The sequence below is a fragment of the Lissotriton helveticus genome, chromosome 5_1, assembly GCF_964261635.1.
Source record: "Lissotriton helveticus chromosome 5_1, aLisHel1.1, whole genome shotgun sequence".
In the NCBI taxonomy this organism is placed as follows: Eukaryota; Metazoa; Chordata; class Amphibia; order Caudata; family Salamandridae; genus Lissotriton; species Lissotriton helveticus.
Window position 1 is genome coordinate 2,071,951,978 of NC_136065.1, and position 20,961 is coordinate 2,071,972,938.

A 20,961-nucleotide genomic window follows, 5' to 3' on the forward strand; every position below is an offset into this window, starting at 1 on the left:
AAATTAAATTAAATTAATTAAATTAAATTAATTAAATTAAATTAAATTACATTATATTAATTTTAATTAAATTAAATATTAAAAAATATTATATACTTACCAATACTTACGTTGTAATTGTATGCGTTGTAAAGGTATATGCGTTGTAAATACATGCGTGGTAATGGTATGCGTTGTCATGGATCCTGCGTTGTAAAAAATGCGTGGTAATGGTAGGCGTGGTAAAAGTATGCGTTGTAACGTCATACATCCATGTGCGCCATATGCGCACACATGTAAATTTCAGGGGTGCATCAGGGTGTCCTTATGACACCCTTGTACCCTTGAAATTACTCTCAATTTGCGATTCTCAAATTGCGAATTGCAAATTGAGAATAACTTCACATTCATTCCGATGGGACTCCTGGCCCATAGAAATGAATGAGAAATTATTCCTTAATTGCGATTTGCAATTTGCTAATCGCAATTAAGGAATTTTAAGAAATCGCTAAAAATTTGCGATTTTTTTATATACATACCATTTTGCAATTCTCAAATAGCGATTCTCAAAAAATCGCTATTTGAGAATGGCAAATAGGTATTTTGTTACATCTGCCCCATTGTCAATGTGATACTTGTTTTAGAGCCTACAGTTAAAAGTACAGGAACGGACATGATATGCGAAGAAAAGGGCAAGTATTTGCTGTGTGTTTGGTTGCAAAGTTGTTTTGTCAGCAAACTTTGAAAAATTTACTGCAGAACTAAGAAAGTTTCTAAAAGGTTGTAGAATTTAATTTGTGAGCATGCATGTGCAAAAGGAGGAGTTGTGGAGAAACATCTTGTCAAAAAAAATTTTCAGTAGAAGAACTATCGTAAAAAAGTATTCTTGCTAAAGAATCTACAAAGTTTTGCAATTTATTTAAATAGATGTGAATTAATTCTTGAGTGGGTCTCACCTCATCACACTCATCCTTTTGATCAATAAATGCCAGCAGATAAAGGCAAATGGGCAGACAGGCTTATAGTCATAAATGACATTTATCACTGCAGTACAATTAGTCTACGGACTATATTATGTCGCCATGGGAGGGTCAGTGGGTGAAAAATGGAAAAAATGCACATGGAGACAGTAAGATTAATACAGGGATGCTGCAACTGCACCTCCCTCCTCACCATAAACAAGCTCATTTTCTCCAGGCAGAAAATGTACCAATTTTGTGTTGGGTGTAAATGCAGATTTATATATCTTTCATAGGTTTCATTGATTATCAGGGTCTGGTGGTTTAGAGGACTAATGCGTCCACTGCAGGGGCCTGTGTTTGACCTCATGGTCATAGGTTCACACCCTGGCTGGCCCACTCACCTTTCATCCTTCTGAGGTCAATAAAATGTGTCCTGTTGAGTTTGGTAACAATGAACATCTGTTATTCAGCGCCAAGATACTCTGTGGTGAAAGTGCAATTACAAACACTATTATTTATTGCATTTTTATAGACTCAGAGGATTAACAGCTTCATGAATTCACAGACATTAGTCCACAATTTGTAATGGGATATTTTGTGGATGAGGTGTATAAACTTTTCTTCATGAGATGCCTTTAAAAAAACAAAAGAAATGAGCTGCAAACAGTTGAGCAATACTGAGAGTCAATATTTATTGAGGAGATTACAGATTGTGATATAAACAGTGTTTGTGGTCTTAGTGAGGGGCAGTGGGAAGCCCTCTGTGGCTGACTCCAGTAGTAACTGTGGCCAATGTGACAAGGCCACACTGATCCCCTTGCAGGGCGCTCGTGAGACCAGTGTCCTGCCAGTGACTATCGCGACAAGACTGGCTTCGCAATAGGGTTACTTCTTCTTGTTGCAGAGCGCGGTGTCGCAGCAGATGTGGAACACTTTGTACTCGATGTTCAGATACTTGTCAGGCTCTTCCTTTGAGCACCGCTCCTGAGCCAGGCATCCTTTCTTGGTGATATGATGGAGACCTGTGGTAAATGCAAAAACAAGGTGTCACTGCTGAGGCCTGTCACTGCCCAAGGACGTAACTGCTGATTGGTGGCAGATGAACACTGTCACTGTTCAAGGGTGTCACTGCTGACGGGCATAACTGCTCATTGGTGGCAGATTAACACCGTCACCGCTGAATGCTGTCACTGCCCAAGAACGTACCTGCTGATTGGTTGCAGATTAATACTGTCACCGCGAAAGGCTGTCATTGCCCAAGAACGTACCTGCTGATTGGTGGCAGATTAAACCTGTCACCGCTGAAGGGTGTCACTGTCCCTGCTGACGGGTGTCACTGAAGGAGGCTGTCACTGAGTAAAACTGGCACTGCTTGAGAGTGTTACTGTTCATGGGTGTCACTGCTTAATTGTGGCACTGCTCAGTTATGTCACTGCTACAGGCTGTTACTGATTACCACTGTCATTGCTCAATGGTGTCACTGCTGACAGGTGTCACTGCTGGAGGCTGTAACTGAATACCACGGTCACTGCATAGTGTCAGTCATAAAGAGATGCACAACTGTTGGTGCAGTTGGAGTTCAGAAGCGTGTGCCCCAAATTCTTGACTACCATTTTACACTATATTTTCCTATTTTTGCTCTCTCTGTAAATACAGAATGGAGCATCAGTCCAAGTCTCTCTTCCTTTCACAGCAGTCCAAGCTTCCATCAAATATAAAGAACAGGTACAGCACAGGTGGCAGCAGTGCGCACTTCCCTCAAACACATACAGTGGACAGCAAAGCCAGTGGTGATGCCATCTCTGATGTACGCATTGAACAGTTTCAGCAAAGCAGCAGCTCTGCGTACAGGGCTCCAGAACTCCACCCACTGGTGATCTATTTTTAGAGACTCCTCACCCTTTTCTGGGGAGCTGAAAATCCTCCAACTTTAGTCATAGAACATAAAGTAAACGTAGGAAGATAAACTGCTTTTAACCTATGCCTCTGAAAGCAGAGCAATTGTGGCAAGGTAACAAGATGTAAAGCATCTTTATTGCTCACAAAGTGAAAGAGCAATACAAATGCCTTGAAAATCTTATCTTCTCACATTTGCTGGCTTTTTGAGACAGAGGTCAAAAGTCAATTTGTCTTCCTACATTTATTTCTCTCTCTGTGACTGAAGTTAGAGGATTTTGTTTAATGAACTGTTTGACAATTGAACTGTTTAAAGAATGTTAAATTAAAGACTGTAAGATGGCAGTCTTTGTTTTCTAACACAACACTGAAATAGCTAAGTGAACTGTTCAAACATTTAAAATATATTTCCCTAGTCATGAATACCCATTTTTGTAATTCTGTGGTGAAGAACATATATTTATAGGATCAAAAAAAATTAGAACATTTTACTTGGTGATGTGCACATTTTAAATATTTTTACTGAAACACAATTTCCAATTATTGTTTATGCACTATTACCAGTAAAACTACATGTGGAAGAGTTGTGTGGCCATTTCAATGCAAAATATTCTATCTTAAAATGACCGTGCAAGTGAGTTTTTAAACATGAACTGGGAATTATTATTGCTCCTGCCAAGATGACTATGCTATTAGGGAACTAAGCGGCAAGCCAGGGATCATGTGTACCCTATATATGGGCTCAATTTGTGTTATACATGGAGCAAACATTTGTGGGCCGGTTACGATGCTGTCGGTAAACGCTCCGACAGCCGGTTGGAACCTTTCCAACCTCATTGTAATATGTCCGTCGCATTCCTTTCCGACACGCAGACTATTCAGCGAGAGTTCTCACCTGGAGATTCTCTTGGTTTTACTACCAGAAATTCGTGTTCCTTTTCTGCTTGATTGCACTTGCATTTATCGGGGTCTTATAACATACCTCAATGAGCCTCATAGCGTGTTTAGCCACTGTTGTTTTCGACCCACTGCTCACCTGCTGACTACCAAGCGAGCGTTCTAACCTGGAGGCTCTCTGCGTTTCACTATCAGCATTTGTTTTGCTTGAGCAGAAAGCTCATTGATCGACTAGTTGTGTCAATCATTGACTTTTCCTAATGCAAAGGGTCTTCTCTATCAACCAAAGTAAAGTCCTGATGATGGTCTAACGGACAAACACAATATTTGACCGAAACATCCACTTATACACCTATTCACCACTTTATTACAGTTAAGGCAATCTTGGTATTGTGTAAACTTTTCAGATTGCCTATGAATACTTTGTGAAAAGGTGTCCACAATTATAACTAAGAAGATTATCTAACCCTATGTATTGTTTTACTTCTGGTTATATTGTGTTGATTGATTTTTTGATTTCTGTACCCTCTACAATCAATGATTTTCTAGTAATATAAAATTAGGTTTCAAAATCCCTATACCCATGTTGTTGTTATCTCTTCTTCAACTATAATGTTTAATTCATTGACAAGTTAACAGAATTGTGGTTTGAGTGAACTAACTGTAAGCGACTTGAACAGAGCTTACTCAATTGTAATTTCCCTTGAGGTTCCTACCATGGGGCATCTTCTATTTTACAATGGGAGCATGCATTCCGTTCAGAATACATGCTCCCATTGTAAAGCATAGGACTGTGACTGAACAGCGTTTGGTCGCATCCTAATTAGTCTGTTGGGACTCTGCCCAATATTGGCCCCTTAGACTAGTAAATAAAATAGTTTTTTGGACAGTAGAAATAGTGAACATGCATATTTGAAGGTGCTCTCTTATGTGATAATAAAGAAAATGACAGCTCCATAGGACAAAATATTTGCATAGTATCACACAATTTGAGACCAGTTCATGGGACAAGTAGATTATAGTTAGGTCGAGTAGATTATTAAAGTTACTAGACCTGCATGTCTAGTTTCATTTTTATGATTTTTTGAGTCCTGCTACAGTACTTCTCCTTTAGATGTCTCTTTCTGAGTAGCGTCATCAAATAGACATCTCCCTTCAGCTCCTAGAGAACTGTAAAATTGTGCTTGTTTTTTGGGACATTTAATTTGTTCCCATCAATAGCGACCAATTGCATTTTGAACTCTTTATCCATTGACTCCAGCGTTCTCATGGTGCCCCAGACACTCCAAGGAAGTTTTTTGGCATCAATACATGGGTTGGTATTTTTGCCAAGATTGTGTAGAATGGTACTATGTAATATATAACATGTCACAAGACGTAAATTCCGGATGTACATTTCATTCGTGTCAGGAAGGCAAAGGGCACAGACATTGCCTTTAGTATAGGTGGCAGGAAATGGAATTTCCAGGCAATTAAATACTTGACTGAGGGTCCTACTGACTTAGTGTAACATCAATAGCCACGTGCACAATAATGTAAATGTTCTTTAATCAATTAGTGAGCAAGACCTTGTGTTTTGATTGCACATTGAACAGTCTAAGAAAGCGTGCATTCACTGGCGACGGCGCCAGACTGTCTGAGGAGCAGATGGATTAGGCGTCACAATGTGTGGAGAAGGCCACCTACAAGCTGGAAGCTCACCCTCCCTGAGATGTACCTCTTTTGTGACAATTGCTGAGGAGTTCTGTGTCTGGCTCTCTCTACCAGCACCTCAGCATTTGGGGCACGCTTCAGCAGCTGGCTGCAAGGGACACTTGTGGGCATATGTTCAAGGATTAAATGCTATTTGAGACATTCTGGTGGCGACAAGTCCTTCGACTTATTTACAAGTCAGCCTTATAGAGAATGCCCCTATTCACGCAACACTTAGCATGAAAGGGGCAGGCACTGGGTGTTGCAGTGGGCATTCCATTGCAACAGCCAATGCTTTTTGATGCTGCCCCATATTTACATGGTATGGGGCAGCGGCAAAAAAAAATTCCCGAAAATACCTGGTCTTAATCAGGCGATGCGTGGAGAATTGATTTCTTTCTCCGCGTATATTGTTCTTTCCACATGTGCTGCTTTCTGCAGCACACATGGATAGAGAAAATCGCCTGGTAAGATTGTTTATGTGTAGGAAGGTGTCTCTTCCTGCACATAAACAATCACCCCTGCAGCGCAGGCACCCTAGCAAAATGGCGGTAGGCAGCTTGTTTAGCACCAGGCTAGGGGAAGCACAGGGGTGTGCCATATGTTTGTAAATACGGCGCATCCCTGCATTTTGAAATTGACTGAGCGAATATGACTCGTTACAACGCGAGCCATTACATTGCGTGGCATTACAATGGGGTAGTTACAACGACCTCGTTGTTACCATACAATGCCATTACTATGCAAGTCACTACATCGACTTGCAGTAGATGGCGCGCTGACATTAGAAATGTATAATTTACTATTTCAATTCCAGCCTACACAACTGTAGGGAAGGTGTTGGAATGGTAAACTATAGTATTCCTAATCTTAGCGTGCCGTCTACTACTAGTCGATTTAATGACTTGCATAGTAATGGCATTGTATGATAACAGCGCGCTGTCTACTACAAGTCGTTGTAACAACCACGTTGTAATGGCATTGCGGTAAGATCACCGCGATGTAAAGGTAATTTCCCGACGGAGCACGGCGTTATCAATTTTGGCGTAATATGTTGAGTATCACCGCATTCCAAACTCCATGTACTGTGTGATGCCGTGATGGAATGTGGTTATACTCGAAGGGCCTTTTCATCTAAGAATCCAATTTGTTGGACAGGACCGGGAAAGGAACCAAATTATCCATGCATTCAATAGCCTCCCGGTTTCCCTTTGGCCACGCATAACTGCATCGTGTTTGATTCACTGAGCGATCATGGCGCCCTCGGGCTGCCTGAGTTTTGATTGACAGTTGCTACTTATGTGTTTTTATCCTGATGATGAACTGCTAAATGACTATCGTTGAAACGTCGTCAACGCCTTCCCAGGCAAAAAAATCAAACGAAGCTTTAAGTGTTTTTTGTTTTTGTGGTTCTGCAAACGTGTCACTGTATATAATAACCTTTGTTCTCCACTATTAATATTTATGCTTACATGTCTTTGTTATTAACATATGTTTGTGTAATCTTAGGAGCACTTTTTGTATTGGCCTGTATATGTATACAAATATTTCTTACTAAAGAAAAAACCTTTTTTGATACATTTCTGAAGGGTACTGTTTCATTATTTCTTTGATCATTGATATGAATCATCTAAAGTCACTAATGTCTTTATATAAATAAGAATCCGAACCATTGTAGAATCAGATATTACAAACTTGGGAAATACTGCAGGTATGGAGAAGGAAGTGGCCACACAATTGGGCTGGCACAGCCTACACGGTTGTAAAACCCTACTACAGGGTTTTGAGGGAGAGTCAGTATAATTTGGCCCTACAGTGTGGTTAAACCCTACTATGGGGTTTTGAGGGGGAGGGTCAGTATCACTTGGCCAGTCACCACCCCCGTGGCTAGCCATAAGTGTTCTAGCCAATATGCTAGGAGTCTCGCACGTGGGTCATCAGGGAGCTGGATAGTCAGTGCTCGCTTGTGTGTCTAACAGCGATGGAGGACCAGTGGCAGTCATCTGAGATGCTGCACATAGTTTGGTTGACCTAGCAACCAGTTTTGGTAACAATAACCCAATGGTGTGCCATAAGGGGTCTATCCCCTGGATGCTTTGCAGAAACAGAGGAGGACATCTGTAAAGGGGACTTTTCTTTAAGCAGTACTGAAGCATCCGACATTCCAGGGTTGGCACGGATCCGGTATGACATAAAGTCCCGACAGATGAAGGCCTTTAGACTCACAATTGCATATGATAAGAGGGTCATGAATCTGTACCACATGGAGTTTGAGGTGGCCAAGAGTGCATCTAGACTGAACCATTCCTTTCTGATAAATTAACAGGGAAATAAGAAAAATGCTTGCAAGCAATTCAACCAAAATGATGTATAGAGGTAGGCACATGTAAAGGTAAACACATCTGCTCCTTCTGTGGGAGTCAGGGACATCCCACAGCAAGATGCTCTAAGAAACACGGGAAGCCCAGAGACCACGCCGTAAAATCAAACTAGCGGGCCATCACCATTAGCCAAAGCGTCACTCTGATGTGCATTTATGTCCTGATTCATCTCCACTAGGCCTGGGCTGTAAATTCAGTTCCGTTTGCGGAATTTGGGTAATTTCGCGTTCCGCGGAGAATGCGAAATTCCCCAAAATTGTGCATTCCACGACTTTGCAAAATTTTTTGCTTGTTTGCGTTCTGAAATGCGTGTTCGCAAGATTTTTCCCGTCGAGCACGCAAACAGCAATTGCGAACAGTAAAAAAGCATCTTGAACAAGCAATTGGAATTTCTGCGTGTTCGTGGAGATATTTTACCGTTTCGCGGAGATTTGCGTAATGCGATTGCGCAAATTCAGCCCACCCCTAATTTCCACGTGATGCTCCTACCCTGTACTTTCAGTGAGGGGTTCTGATACCACCCAAAGTGGTGACAATCCTCTTCTCCCACGAAATCAGAATCTGGATAGACCACATTTGAGACTTAGGGCTCGTGAGTCGTGTTCAACCATGCCTGCTAGCAGACTCTTCCTTTCTATAAACCTAAGAGATCAAAGAGTGTCATCTGTACATTTATTCATTTTTTGAAAGTGTATTCGCCAAGAAGGAGAGTGGAGAAGCGAAGCCAGGGATGGAAAATCATTGGTTGGGCAAATGCAAACTCGAGTTAGGGCACATGATGGCGGCATTGGAGGCTGGTTAAATTACCAGGCATGACATTCTGTTGATTCATGCTACACACGAAACACTGAGTTTCTGGTTGCAGTGTGGAACACCGATCCTGGTGTCCACCTCTGCACATATTTGAGTATTCTTCAGCAATCACTTGGAGAAATGTTGTTCCTAATACCAAAGGCCTTTTTTTGTGGGCTGGATCTATTTGAAGCGCACAATTAATACTGATGCCCTGAAGAAGTTCTCTTGAATGAAACATGTTGGTAGTGTTGCTTTTTTAAAATGTGAGTTAAAGAAAACTTGAAGTGTAACCTTGTGGCAATAGGAAGTTGCAGCTTTCTTGAGTGCCGCTTGATTGGTTTTCATTGTATTTTCAGCTTCATCAGTGGCCCCTTTTAGCAGCTGGTGCTGCCCTGGTTGCGCACCATCTCATCAATTTGGGATAGACTCAGATGAACTATATTGTTGCCTCAGCTGCTATATTTTTGGGTTTGCATTCTGTTGATTCATGTTGGGGCACCAGTATGATCACTTTAGGGAGGCAAGGGGTTCACAAGGGAGTCAATCAATCAATCAATCAGTCAATCAAATAATCTTTATTTAATCATTTCCCGGATGATCATAAAAGACGTACATTATTTACAAGGGACTCATTTAGATGTTAGCCAAGCTTCACCACTTACTGCCAAGCGGCCTGTTGTGATTCTTCATGGACGGCGGGTCAGCAGGGCTAAGTCTGGGGCTATAAACAAGTCAGTGAGAGAACTTGATAACTCTTTGCGAATTGTTTTGAAGATGGCAGCCGTAAATACCACCAGGCTTTAGTTGCAGCTCCTGCCAATTCTGAATTCTTTGGCAAAGACGGCATTCACCAATCTCAGTCAGAACTCAGTGTATTCCTGGGTGAGATTGCTGAGAAAGGGAAAGGATTGGCGGTGGACCTTTTCACACTGCGGCTCACACTCTCCAAAAATGGCAATACCATCCTGGAGAGCTCTAGGATGTGGGGGTCACCATTATTTTCAGGAGAGGCTATGCAAGGGGTGGGCCATGTTGGACGGGGGGGGGGTGCGGTCCTACTTCTGGTTCAAAAATCCTAGTCCTACCTCAGGTACCATTGGGATTACCTGGGGCGCGGCTCAGAGTTCAAGAGGTGCTCCAGCGCGACAAGATGCTATGTAGTTCCTGGAAGAATGTATGGTCTGCAATGTGTTACTTTAGGTCTCCATATCTTTTCTGTACTATGTCAGCTTGGATGGGATAACCGGTCTGGTATCACTAGGGGGGACGAAAATAGGAAATGTGTGCAGTTTGATTTATATAGGTTTACATATTTGCTGTTCACTTTCTAATATTAAATGCTGCAATTTCTGTACCATGTTTGGCTGTGAAGTAAGCTTGATGCGTCCTAACCCAAGAAGATTGGCCCTTTGCCTACCAGCAGCAGTGCAAGGTTCCTCACACTATAACAACGAGTAAGCTTCTCTTACGTGACTACAATAGGTTCCACCATGGACCATAACATCCTCCTCCACCGTGTCGAACAGGCCGGCATCCAGGGCCTGGCGCTGGCCTGGGTGAAATCTTTCCTTATGGGGAGATCCCAGTCCCTCAGCCTAGGTACATTTAGGGCCCCTAGGGAACATCTGCCTTGTGGGGTCCCTCAGGGCTCCTCTTTATCCCCTCTTCTTTTCAATCTCTATCTTCGCCCTCTTCTCTCCTCTCTGAGGCAGTGGGACGTCCGCGTCTTCAATTACGCGGACGACCTACAACTCATTTTCTCTCTAAACTCTTCTTCTTCTATTCCTACTTTTCAGGCAGTCATGTCCCATATCTTTCAGTGGATGTGTCAGAACCAGCTGAAATTGAACCCCGGTAAGACGGAGCTCCTCCTGCCGGGTAAGAGCGCCGTCCACTGGGGTCCATATTTCTGGCCGACAGAGCTTGGCTCTCCTCCCTCCCCGGTAACCTCGGTGAAAAGCCTCGGGGTCACTATTGACGCTGGGCTCTCTCTGGGGCCGCAGGTGGGGACAGTGGTTTCCTCCTGCATGTTCCAACTGCGCAGGATCAGGAAGGTGGCCTACCTTCTTACTCCCGATGCCTTGCTTCAAGTCATCATGGCCCTTGTTCTCTCCCGCCTGGATTTTTCAAATTCCATCTATTACGGCTTGCCCAAATGCTCCATCAATAGGTTGCAAGTCATCCAAAACCAGGCGGCGAGACTGGCCCTCGGGATTCCGAAGTGGCAGTCCGCCAAACCCCTCCTTATCAAGCTACACTGGCTCCCGGTTAGCCTAAGGGCTGCCTTCAAGGTTGGCTGTCTTATTTTCAAATCTCTCTCTGGTTCCTGTCCCGCCTTTCTGAAATCCCTGATCTGCCCCTACTGTCCCTCACGTAACCTTAGATCACTTCACTTACATCTTCTGGTGGTCCCTCCCTTCAAACTCTGTAGATCTGGGGGTCGAAGATTTGCCTTTCTCGGCCCCAAACTTTGGAACTCTCTCCCCCTCTCAGTTAGGACTTCCGGTACTCTGATTCAATTTCGCAAATCATTAAAAACCTGGCTTTTCCCACAATCCCGCTAAAATCCCTCTGTTTCCTCAGCACCCTTTCAGCGCCATGATACCTCCGGTGACAGTGCGCTATACAAAATTCCCTTAACAATAACAATAACACCCTACCAGGGCTGGACTGGGAACACAACCCGGCCCTGGCAATTGAGTTCAGACCGGCAGTGGAGGGGAGGGGGGATTGCATTCTGGTAGGAAATACTGTTGCTGATTTCGGTAGAGAGCGCTGGCCCCTACTACCAAAAACGGCCCCCACCAGTCCAAAACTGTCCCCCACCCTTCCGGCCCACCGGTAAAACGCCCCATGTCTGCTACGCCCAGTCTGGTCCTGCACTTTACCAGCAGCATTGCACGCTTCTTTACACAACTGGAACAAATAGAGATCAGTCAGCAGTAGTGCAAGCTTCCCTCACATAACTGGAACACCCATTTATCAAAGCACAGCAACAAATACTGCCCTGCCAGCAGCAGCAATGCAGGTTTCCCTCAAGTGACTACAACAGATACCACTCAACCAGCAGCATTGCATGCTTCCTTACACAACTGGAACAAATAGAGATCAGTAAGCAGTAGTGCAGGCTTCCCTCACGTAACTGGAACAGAAAGAGACCAGTCAGCAGCAGTGCATGCTTTTCCACAGCACACCAACAGATACAGTCCTACTAGCAGCAGTGCAAGCTTCTCCACAGCACAGCAACAGAAACAGCCCTACCAGCATCCGTGCAAGCTTGCTCACACTACAACAACAGATAGTTCTACCAGCAGCAGTGCAAGCTTCCCTAATGTGACTACAACAGATACCACCCAACTAGCAGCATTGCACGCTTCCTTACACAACTGGAACAAATAGAGATCAGTCAGCAGTAGAGCATGCTTCTCCACAGCACACTAACAGATACAGTCCTACTAGCAGCAGTGCAAGCTTCCCAATAGCATAGCAACCAATACAGCCCTACCCGCATCAATGCAAGCTTGCTCACACTACAACAACAGATAGTTCTACCAGCAGCAGTGCATGCATCATCAAAGCACAGCAACAAATACCGCCCTGCCAGCAGCAGTGAAAGCTTCCCTCATGTGACTACAACAGATGCCACCCAACCAGCAGCATTTCAAGCTTCCTTACGCAACTGGAACAAATAGAGATCAGTCAGCAGTAGTGCAGGCTTCCCTCACATAACTGGAACAGAAAGAGACCAGTCAGCAGCAGTGCATGCTTATCCACAGCACACCAACAGATACAGTCCTACTAGCAGCAGTGCAAGCTTCTCCACAGCAAAGCAACAGAAACAGCCCCATCAGCATCCGTGCAAGCTTGCTCACACTACAACAGATAGTTCTACCAGCAGCAGTGCACGCATCATCAAAGCACAGCAACAAATACTGCCCTGACAGCAGCAGTGAAAGCTTCCCTCATGTGACTACAACAGATACCACCCAACCGGCAGCATTGCACGCTTTCTTACACAACTGGATCAAATAGAGATCAGTCAGCAGTAGTGCAGGCTTCCCTCTCATAACTGGAATAGAAAGAGACCAGTCAGCAGCAGTGAATGCTTCTCCACAGCACACCAACAGATACAGTCCTACTAGCAGCAGTGCAAGCTTCTCCACAGCAGAGCAACAGAAACAGCCCTACCAGCATACGTGCAAGCTTGCTCACACCACAACAACAAATAGTTCTACCAGCAGCAGTGCAAGCTTCCCTCATGTGACTACAACAGATACCACCAAACCAGCAGCATTGCAACCTTCCTTACAGTCAGCAGTAGAGCACGCTTCTCCACAGCACACCAACAGATACAGTCCTACTAGCAGCAGTGCAAGTTTCCCAATAGCATAGCAACCAATACAGCCCTACCCGCATCAATGCAAACTTCCTCACACTACAACAACTGATAATTCTACCAGCAGCAGTGCATGCATCGTCAATGCACAGCAACAAATACTGCCCTGCCAACAGGCAGCAGTGCAAGCTTCCCTCACACGACTACAACAGATGCCACCCAAACAACTACAATGCAAGCTTCCTTACACAACTGGAGCAAGTAGAGATCAGTCAGCAGCAGAGCAATATTCCTCAGACCAGAGTTATAGATACAGGCCTACCAGCAGAAGTGCAGGCTTTCCTGGACCAAACAGAAATCTGTCAGCAGCATTGCAAGCTTTCTCACACCACAGGAACATATACAGTCCTACCCACAGCAGTGCACACTCACCCCCCACACAATTGATCAAACAGAGACCACTCATCAGCATTGCAAGCTTCCTCATTCACACCACAAGAACAGATGCAATCCTACCCACAGCAGTGCAAGCTTCCCTCACACAACAGGATCAAACAAAGACCATTCAGAAGCAGCATAAGATTTCTCAAAGCTAACCAACAGCCAACCAGCATCATTGCAAGCTACCCTAACACACCTACAGAAAATCAGATGAATCACCACAGTGCAAGCTTATGTACCAATCCGGATCTGACAGGGCAGTAGATGTGCACGGGCAGCAAAAAGTCAAGCTTCGCTCACAGACTGAAGTTCTGAATCTTTTAACAGTAACAAAAACGTCCTGCACACACAGCGAGGTGATAGAACAAAGGCTGTGGCACTGCCAATTGACGAATATTTACCTTTGTGGGCTTTAGAGGTGGCACACATCTCTCCAGCTTTGCATGTGGCTGTGCTCTCAGTTATGCATGGATAATCACACTTGTGGCACACCAGGAGCGGCTGGGTTGTATTCATCGCTGCAACAGAGAAGGAATAACATGAGTCACTGCAGGAGTGATTGCATCAGACACCATATCCTTTTAAAGGTTCAAGCTTGAACCACTAAAAACAAAAAGAGGTGCTTCCTAAAACACTCTGAAGATGTATCCCCAACACCACAGACATCTCCAGTGGTAGTTATAACTGCTACTATGGACATGCACAAGTACTACTCAGGAGACACATTGACTAAGTACCAGACCATCGTTGGTAGCACCCTGCTGCAGGGATTCTGTTTGGAAACAGAATTGTGCCTTGGGATAACAGGAAGTCAGAATGTAGCGACTGAGGGGCATATTTACAAGAAAAATGATGGAGCACAGCGTTAGCCTTCTTGGCCACCTTTTAAAAGCAGGGCTGCACCTTATTTACACCAATACGGTGCAGCCCTGCATTCCCCCTTGCGCTGACGCTAATTACAGTTGCCTAGTGCCTACGCAGGCTCCCTTGCACCATGGTGCAAGGGTGCCTGCGTTGTGGGAATGATTGTTTATGTGCAGGAAGGTGTCCCTTCCTGCACATAAACAATCTTAAATAGCGATTTGTAACTTCTATGTGCGCTGCTTTGTGTAGCACATATAGAAGTTGCAACTCATCATTTTTAAAATGATTGTTTATGTGCAGGAAGGGACACCTTCCTGCACAGAAACAATCATAAATGGTGTTTTGCTGTTTGTATGTGTGCTGTACAATGCAGCATACAAAGAAACTGCAAAAATGAGGAGAAATAAGTTTTTCTCCTCGTAGGGCCATGTTAAGACCAAGTTTCTTTTAGTATGAATTTTGGTGATGCCCCATATTAACGCCACCCTTGTAAATATCGGGAGCATCAAAATCGATGAGTGTTACGGCAGAATGCCCATGCAACACCCATTGCCCGCCCCTTTCATGAAGTGGCTTAACACTGCCTTGTAAATACGACGAAGCCTGAATCACCACGGGAACGTAAAGAAAAGTGATGTTCATGTGGCGATAGGGGCTGGTAAATATGCCCCTGAGTCTCTCTAGCACATCAGTACATGAAGGTCCAGATCTGACTACCTCACAGTGCCTCACCTGAACTCCTAATCTTCCCAGAGTAACAGGTGTTTTGGCAATCTAGAACATGAACCTCTAGTCTCTAAGCTAACTGTGGAAACAGATCATCACCTTTCATTTCTCACTCATGCACGTCCATAATACACAAAAGACATGACTAAAGTTTACAATACTTAATGAAACTATTGTAGTTTATTATGAAGCAGTTGTGCTGCAATCAGAAAACATACACAACTAAGCAGAGTAATCAACATTACTTCGGTCATGTGTGGTTAGTATATTTAAAGAATGGCGCAAGCCAGAATCAGAAAGTGGCTATGACTTCTGACCAACGGTCGCCATCTCTCAAGGTCTTCAGTTTGGACTGCTGAATGGGTGATTCTGAGTTGGAGCAAGCCTTTCCAGAGCCGCAGACGTATGTTCATTTAAAGAGGTTGTGGTAAAACCATGGTTAGCTTGGCTTGGCTAGCTGTGTGGGCGTTTAGTGTGTTATAACAAGTTATAGTATAGCATGATATATTACGTTATAGCATAGCATGTTATATTATGTTATACTATTACATGGTATATTAAGTTTTGTCATGTAGATATGCTTTGCCTTCATACTGTGTTAAGTTAGCATGAGCTTATTAGAAGTTTGAACGCCATTTTACCTTTCTGCTGCTTTTGCACACGGCACATATTGTTATTAGAGCTTTGAGCCTAGTAGAATATTTTGCTTCACACGAGAATAATATGTTTTGCTATTGTATCAGCTTTGCTTGGTAAGCTATGTCTGAACAGTGAATGCCGAGGTCTTCAAGGTTATTTCAACACAGTGGTTGTTGTGAGGTCTGATCTGTGCAAGTTCTAGACATAACACATATGCAGCTGCGGCCAACTCTGGCTTTAGGCGCGTTTAATAGTGCACTGCACAGAGCATGCACACACACTTGATGATTCTTCGCATGTAGAGAGCTGGTGGAAGATGATGTGATCCCCTTCCACTAAGATCAGAGGTATGGGGCCGCCCTCCTAAAACCCAAAGAGACCTTCTTTAGATATAATATAATATACTAGCAAGTGAGGGTAAGACTTAGGTGCTATTTGGCCTTCTTCCCTTTAACATTTTAACATGCTTTCTCCCTTTGTATTTTATGGACTACTAACTATGCTGATAACTTTGTTTCTTATAATGTTTGCTTGTATTAGCTAAGATACTGCGCTTGAGTACACTGCATTAGAAATAAACATTTCAAACTTGCACGTGTCTTCATTTACTCCTCGTTCTGGATTGATATGTTGGTATAACGAAAGAGTGTTCATGTGTTCCACGTTACCCGAGGTGTTCTAAGTCCATGTTCTGGGTTATCTAAACATTGGGAGTTTGTAAGAACCAATTTATTTATTTATTTATTTTTCACATTTTTAGAGCGCGCTGTTACCCGGAGGTGTCCTGGCGCTGGCTGACTGACATTAGTGTGTGAGAGCTGAGAAATTAGTGTGTAAAAAGCCAGGTCTTTAAAGCTCTCCTGAATGATAGAAGGTCAGGCATCTGTCTGAGGTTTAGCGGCAGTGCGTTCCATGCTTTCGCAACGCCCAAGGAAAAGCTCCTACCCCCCCAACGAGCTTTCCTGACTCTTGGGACTACCACCAGCCCCTGCTCGGCTGACCTAAGGGATCTTGCCGGTATGTACCAGTGGAAGAGCAAGGTCATACAGTGGGGGGCCAAGGCCATTCAGTGCCTTGAAGACCACGCACAATGATTTAAAGATTATTCTTTTGCGAACTGGTAGCCAGTGTAGCTTCACCAAGTCCCGTGCAGTCGAGGCGAGTTTGGGTGTACCTGTAATCAGACGGGCAGCTGCGTTCTGCAGAATTTGGAGTTTGTTTAGAATCCCCTGTTGCGCATTCAGCAGAAGGCTGTTGCAGTAGTCCAATCGGGACATCACCAAACCTGTGACCACTGTCTTCTTGTGCTCATCCGCTAGAACCGGCAAGACTTTCCGGATGGTTTTTAGCACATTGTGGGTAGTTGAGGAAAGGGCATTTATTTGAGGCCTGAAGGATAGAGAGTCATCCATCAGTACACCCAGGTTTTTCACCTTCGTGACCGGTGATGGGGGGGTCCCCATTTCCTCTGGCCACCAGCGTGGGGACCAGAAGTTATCTCTGGACCCAAACAGCATCACTTCAGTTTTTGCTGAATTCAATTTGAGGCAGTTTTCAGCCATCCAGTTGCTGACCTCACGCATGCAGCCTCTGAACCTATCTGCTGTGCTGTCAGTTTCACCCGGTAGCAGTGACACCACTATCTGTGTGTCATCTGCGTATGATGTTAAGTTGAAGCCAAAAGATCTGATCACTGGAGCCAGGGTAGATACGTACACGTTAAAAAGAGTTGGACTCAGGGAGGACCCCTGATGAACTCCGCAGGGGAGCACAAAAGGGTCGGATTCAAAGGCCCCTAAAGCCACTCTCTGAGTCCTGCCGGAAAGGAAGGCTTGAGACACTGATTGCTAGTCTGGTAGGGGATTTTGGGTACTAAGGTGAGTTTTGGCACACCCAAATTCACTGAGGTTCCAAGTCTCTATGCACAGTTCTGTGTGAGAGCAGGATCCCTGCGACATGGCGCCCAACCGTTGGTGGTCTTATTACCTGACACTTGAGTAGTACTTCATTCAGTCCTCAACCCCTTCGCTATTTTTTCCAATTAACAGTGGTGTTGGACAAACCTACCTATAGTTACATAGGTCTTTTCAAGCTTGAATCTTTTCAAACGGTTCCTTTTTGAATTACTACCCAGTTGTGCTACGTAGTTTTTATTGAACATCTTTCTTCCTGTGTCCCTATGGCTAATGCCGTTGATATTCCACAGCATAGTCGGATTGTGGTTCGCAATCATTTGCAGACTTATGATGTCCCTGTGGATGGCATGGCTGTGATCATGGTGGTGAGTGTGGAAGTAGCTTACCCATATGACATTTTTTACTCGTGGGTTACCTTCTCTGCTGTGAATGCAAAACGAATGTGTTCGACAGGTACACTCCGACTGCCATGCCACAGGAATATGTTCACTATAGGACACAGGAAGTTCCTATTAATGCCTGGCAGCACACAGTTTAGTTTAATGGCGCCCTACCCCACTCTTTGTTAACTCCGAGGTTAGGTCCTTTGTCCATTCCAAGCGCAACTTGGCCTGTTTTGTCTGGATTTACACCGCATCCTAGACGTGGAGCGGTTTCCGTTGCAGATTTACGGCTATTACATACAGTCGCAATTAGTGTAATTCGGTCGTTAGTACATTACCCGCAATCTCCCGGGCAGGGCCCCGGGCGATGCGGCGCTTCCTGCCGGACAGGGCGGAATGAAGCTCAGTCCTGTGATGGTGAATGCAGTAATGGGCAAGCGCCCCCAGAATGAGGATGATTTTCCTTTCTGGCTTGCCGAGAAGTTTGACCAGCTGGAAGCAGTATTTCCTAACACGACTCCTGGTGAGAAACACAGGATTCTGACAATTAGCATGCCAAAGGACTTGGTCCCGGAACCTGATGACTGTGAAACTTGGGGTAAGAACTTTGCGGCAGTGTATACGAGGTGCTTCGGCACTCCGTCAATGACTGTCCTTCCGACGTGTTCAAGATGAGCACGGACCCGAGGCAGCGGTTGAATTGGGTATACGCCTATGGGGCACTTTTGACGTAGTTTCCGATCTCATAATTGCGAATGTCAAGGGAGATGCTGTGAACTTTCAGGTGTGTAATGCTTTGCAGGCTGTACCCGATGTCGACAAACCCCGACAGTTAGCAAGAATTATTGTGACGGCTTATAAGACCGTAGGCCGTAATAGTTTGGGACTCACGCCTTTCTCAACAAAAGAGAAAAAACAACTCCAAGGGCAGAAGTCAGAAACTGACGAACAGCTCAAGGCTAAAAAGCAAAATTGGCAGAAAAAAACAACAAAAACAGGGTAAACAACAACAGCAGAAACAGGAGTCTCGTCCTGCATCTCCAGTGCCTGCACGTACAGAACGTATTTATGACTTGCGCGATCGCGCAACGATAAAACCACCTGATCGTTTTCAGGTTTCTGAACAACGCTCTCCTCGTTCTTTTCAGGAATCATTGGCCTCATCGACCGGTGGTGTAGGAGGCGGCAGAGGTCGGGGCGGCCAGCAGGGACGCGACCAGCCCCGCCGGAAAGACAGTAAAGGCAAGCAGGACGATTCAACACCGAAAAGAAAGTTGCCACTTTAACGGCGAGATATGCCACAGATAGTGAGAACGCAGCTTCGGAATCAGACATGGGCTCTGACCTTGCTGGACAGCGCGGCGAAGATTACCATAGTGCGAGAGGCCCTGCGTCCACTACTGAAGGTGCCAGCGACTGACCGATATGTTGTTGTGGAGGCTGCTGACACTAGAGTAGCTCCCCCTGATAGACTTCATGAAATAGTTCTTTTAGTTGAAGGTGACATACAACGTACCATAAAAGGGGTATTTCGGGAAAATCTTACGACTACCTATGACATTTTATTAGCGGAGGCTGACTGGCCCCCACCTTTTGTGCTCGCAGCTCCGAGAGGGGAGGAGGTGATCCTCCCTAGTTTCGCGCACACTGTCTCGAAGGAGCATGCGCTGAATTTTGCAGAAGAGTGGACTAAATCCCTTGCGCCGGCTCTCTATCGTACACACTATGGTTGGGATACATTTTCCCCACACCACGAGATTCCCTTACGGTCTACGCCACAGCCTCAACCTCAATATCCCATCAGACGCGAAGCTAAGGCTTCTGTTGCGGAAATCCTTGAACAATTAGAATATCAAGGTGTAATTGAAACTTGTGTGTCACCGATGAATAACCCTCTTTTTACTGTGACCAAGCCAGATGGCTCGTTCCGTTTGGTATTGGATTACCGGCATCTTAACTCGCATTGTCGTACCTGTGTAGTACAGAATACCCACGGCTCTGCTTTAGTGGATGGTCTTGTGCGTAAATGGTTTAAAACCACACTTGACATTTCCAATGTTTTTTTTGCCCACAATTTAGATGGCCTAAGTTCCCAATGGACCAGTTTTACAAGTGGCGGCAAACAACGCCAATACAAACGTTTACCAATGGGCTATATGAATAGTCAAGGCGTGTTTGCTGCCTGCATTGTCTCTCTCTTAGAGAGAGTAGACACGGATGCGTGTTCACATGTGGATGACATCTATCTCACAGACAACGAGCTTTGGGCGCATCTGTGTCGCGTTGACCGCATAATTTGTAACTTTGCAGACTTTGGTTACAAATTCAACTTTGCAAAGTCTCACATTCAAGAGTACACAGTGTTGTTCCTGGGCTACGAGCTCAACAATGAAGGTCGAGGATTGGCTCCTCACTTCTTGGAGAAATGTGCACAATTGCACGCTCCTACAACTCTGAAAAAATTACAGTCCTTGCTGGGATTTTTGAATTTCGGGCGTACATACATTCCTGAATATGCCCAGCGTATCAAGCCCTTGCATGCTTTGATACAACCTACTTTTACCAAATCGTGCTGGCTGCCAGAACACTCAGCTATTTTGCAATTTATGCAGGCTGATCTTTTAGAATCTAAATTCTTACTGACTCGTGATAACCACATCAACCTAGTGATAAGAATGATCCCTGGGGCGGTGGGTTTCACTTACCTTACTTTTAATAAGGGAGACACAGTACCTATTGCTTACAAGTCACACTTGTACACTTCGGCTGAAATGCGATTTTCCACTGTGGAAAAAGTTTTGACAGCAGTGCAGATGGCGATTCTTAAGGAGCATGCACTGTCGCAGTGAAAACGCATGTTGGTTGCTACCCCGTATCCTGTACTAGAGTCAGTGACGAAAGCCAGTGTACCAAATTCTAAAGATTTGCACCCTCGATGGATACAATGGGCAGCATCATTGACATCTCTGGATGTCACGTTTATTTTTGATGCCTCCTTAAAGTCGCAGGAGTTTTTGCAATATGAATTTGTTCATCAGGCACCTTGGCTATGCG

The 20,961-nt window shown here is 44.6% G+C and overlaps 1 protein-coding gene across 1 annotated transcript in view; it reads right to left on the bottom strand.

The window, feature by feature from the left end:
• Window positions 1–1,608: 1,608 nt before the first annotated feature.
• The window catches only part of LOC144756308 (uncharacterized), a 30,704-nt gene continuing 11,351 nt past the window's right edge, over window positions 1,609–20,961 (bottom strand). The window contains exons 2-3 of the mRNA XM_078646005.1: window positions 13,781–13,897; window positions 1,609–1,963 (exon numbers count right to left, since the gene is read on the bottom strand). Of these exons, the coding sequence (XP_078502131.1) occupies window positions 1,827–1,963; window positions 13,781–13,897 (254 nt within the window). The 3' untranslated portion in view covers window positions 1,609–1,826. The remainder of the gene's footprint in view (window positions 1,964–13,780; window positions 13,898–20,961) is intronic.